A 3,434-nucleotide genomic window follows, 5' to 3' on the forward strand; every position below is an offset into this window, starting at 1 on the left:
TGAATTGTGTATTAGTAAGGGGGGGAGGGGCGCCTTTTCTTTCTCCCCATCCTGTCAGAGGTGGGCATTATTTCTGTGATCTTACTCCTGTATGTCTCACATTGTGTCAAAAGGGACTGAGTCTAAAATTATGAGCTGGGATCAATCCTAACGTATGTATTTAGCACGTAATAATGCTATGTAAAATTATTATTGATTTTATTATTATTATTGTATCATTGTTTCCATTATTGTTGTTGTTACTATCAGTATTATTTATCCTTCTATTTCTGTCCGCAGGAAGCCCCTTCTTGTTCCACGTGGAGGCCATTGACTCTGGCTTTGTCACAGCCTACGGGCCTGGCCTGAGCCATGGCGTGGTGCACGAGAACGCTGTGTTCACCATCAACACAAAGAATGCTGGAGCTGGTGAGTGCAAACACTATCACTAATCATATATATGTTGGGCACCTAGTGAAAATGAGTGTGTGTCACTGAAAAGTTGGCTTAAGTTGTCCTTCCTGAAAAGCCGCTGAGAATTGCTGTTGTTAATTCCTCGAAACAATCAAGTTTTTGATTGGTTTTAGACTTCCTTCCTTACTTTTAACTGAAGGAAAAAAACCTTGAGGTTGCTCAAACATCTCCTTGGCGTCTGTATTGCACCAATTAGGCTCTTCTTCGCTGCTTGCAGAAAATGTAAGTTTTAGTTTTAGTAAGAGTTTTACGGCACTTGCAACACAATAAGGTCATAAAAGGCCAAAGATTAGAGCTGTTACTAGAGAGTAACAAACACAAAATAGAAAGAGGGGAGATAAAAAAAAGAGATTGATATTTTATAGGAAAGAAGGAGCAAACCACACCCGACCACCCGCCAAACACCCATGCTGAAAATGTGAATTTAATTCCAATGAGGGGAAGATTTTTATTGAGTATGTCTGTCTGCCTGCTGTATTCTTCTCTATTGGGTTAGCCCTGGCCGGCATGGTCTAAGCAGGTGTCCGCCTGAATTACCTACTTTGTATCGATGGGGGCTTTCTCTCTCTTCTCTTGCCCTTTTTTAAACTCCCAATGGAGCATAGGCCATCAACAACATTTCTCCAGCGAAGCCTGTCCTGTGCATCCTTTTCTAGCTGTTTCCATGATGTCCCCGCCTTTTATCGATGGGTGCTACTGTTTACAATTACAACATATTACCAACCCCTCATTTGATCTTTTCTTCCTCCAAGGTGGCTTGTCCCTTGCTATTGAGGGCCCAAGCAAGACTGAGATCCAGTGCAAAGACAACGAAGATGGAACCTGCACCGTGTCCTACATGCCCACGGCTCCTGGAGAGTACCAGATCACCGTCAAGTTTGCCGACAAGCACATCGCTGGCTCACCCTTCACTGCCAAAGTCACGCGTGAGTTTTTTTCCCCTTCTTTTCTACATGATATTGGCATACATTATGAACTGGGTATTGCGTATGGATGAGGAATGCAGGTGCCTGATTTGGGATTATATTATATTTTATTTGGATACATGACCATACTGAGAGGCAAGAAAATTTGCAAGAAGTATTTTTTATTACACCTCTCAGCTCTAAATCATATTCAATGGCGGCACAGATAGTGCAAATTGTTTTGGAGAAAATAATAATACGCTGAAGAATTTGTCAAATAAATATTTTGCAGTTGTCAACTTCCCACAAAAACACTAAGCCGATAGCTTCTCAGTTGTTTTGTTTTTTCTTACAGTATGACTTACGGCTTTCCTAAAGAGTGCAAAGCATCGTAGTGTATCCATTTCCCCAAAAAACATTTTCAATTATATATCACTTCTCTGACAGTTACATCAATCTTTTAGTTCATGTCTACAATGAAAGATCTTGTCAGTATATTAGTGTTTTAGCGCTTATAAATGGCTGCTTGCACTGTATGCTTCCCAGGAAGTTGGGGTTGTTTCAGAATTCTCTCAGGTCTGCTGGGGTAATAGTGTAGGTTGTGAAGTGCATAGAGCTTGCTGTTGAGTGGGGATTTGCGCTATACAAATGCTATCTATTATTATTTTTTTTGCAGCTGGTGAGCCCCGCCGCAAGAACCAGATCATGGTGGGCAGCAGCTCAGAGGTCTCCCTGCAGGTCACAGAGCAGGACATCGAGAGCTTGACCGCCACCATTGTCTCCCCTGGAGGTCGGGAGGAACCCTGCTTCCTCAAGCGTCTTGCTAACGGACATCTTGGTGTGTTATGCTTGTCAAAGTTTGTCTTTCTAGGGATTCCACTTTGATAAAACATTGAATTTCGTAAACATTTGTCGACGTATATGTTGTGTCATTGTTCTTTTCAGATAAAATCTTGTGATTGTCAAAAGTCTTGGGAATTTTTCCATTGTCTGTAGGCCCCCTTGCACACTAGAAAAATTGTGCACCTTGTTTGTCTGCAAAGTATGACATCACTTGTGGTGAAACAAGAAGAGATATGGGTGAAAATTGCCTCATTTGAATACCCGCAGCTGTGCGACAAGTGGAAAGTTTCTTTTTGTATACAGGGCCTAAGGCACCTAGCTCTGGGTAAATAATATGTCTCGTCTTTGTGAGAAGATGCATCAGCTGTCTTCTTTTTCTTTTTTTCTATTGCTGTTAGTTGTGTTAAGTTACATTGGTTTTCCTCACCATTCCATAGCTACATAGCTATGCTGAAAATAATGATAAAAACTCAAGCAAAATTTTCTGAATGTGTTGCTTCTTTCTCCAGGAATCACTTTCACTCCCCGCGAGACCGGCCCTCATATTGTGAACGTCTTCCGCAATGGCAAGCACATCCCCAACTCTCCCTTCACCATCACCGTGGGCGAGAGTGAGCTGGGCAACGCCAGCAAGGTCAAGGTTTATGGCAAGGGCTTGGAAGAGGGCATGGCCAATGAGGTCAATGAGTTCATTGTTGACACTACACAGGCTGGTAAGTTGTGTGTGTGTGTCTGTGTGTGTGTGTACATCATATGTGAATGTATGTATGTATGTGAGTTGAATATAACTTTTACTGAAAATTCCTTAAGTTTTTGAGGAGTGTAGATAGTTCCAGAATTATAGATTTGCTGTTAGACTGTTTATAGTTGCTGATTCTACCAATATTATGGGTACACTTGTTTTCATGTATATGTTCTTTTGATTCTCATTTACTCTGTGTGTGTGTGTGTGTGTGTGTGTGTGTGTGTGTGTGAGTGTGCGTGTGTGTGCGTGTGTGTGCGTGTGTGTGTGTGTGTGTGTGTGTGAGAGGATGTGTGTGAGGGTGTGAATTGAATTTAAAAGTTTGTTTAAACTGCAGAGAGAAGGAGTGGGAGGATAATAAGAGAAATTGATAAAGATTTAGAGAAATTGAAAGAGAGCAAGAGAAATTGAGAGAGAGAGAAAGAGAAATTGAAAGAGAGCAAGACAAACAGAGAGAGAGAGAGAGAAGGAGGGGGAGGGAGGGAGAGAGA

At 41.7% G+C, this 3,434-nt stretch overlaps 1 protein-coding gene across 1 annotated transcript in view; it reads left to right on the forward strand.

Annotated features, from left to right (window-relative positions):
* Window positions 1–3,434, forward strand: part of LOC101845933 (filamin-A-like) — a gene marked incomplete at its 5' end in the record, with an annotated part of 101,164 nt that overhangs the window by 68,040 nt on the left and 29,690 nt on the right. The window contains 4 exon segments of the mRNA XM_013083870.2: window positions 280–408; window positions 1,206–1,379; window positions 2,035–2,196; window positions 2,711–2,914. Of these exon segments, the coding sequence (XP_012939324.2) occupies window positions 280–408; window positions 1,206–1,379; window positions 2,035–2,196; window positions 2,711–2,914 (669 nt within the window).

The sequence above is a fragment of the Aplysia californica genome, unplaced genomic scaffold (assembly GCF_000002075.1).
Source record: "Aplysia californica isolate F4 #8 unplaced genomic scaffold, AplCal3.0 scaffold00259, whole genome shotgun sequence".
NCBI classification, from domain to species: domain Eukaryota; kingdom Metazoa; phylum Mollusca; class Gastropoda; order Aplysiida; family Aplysiidae; genus Aplysia; species Aplysia californica.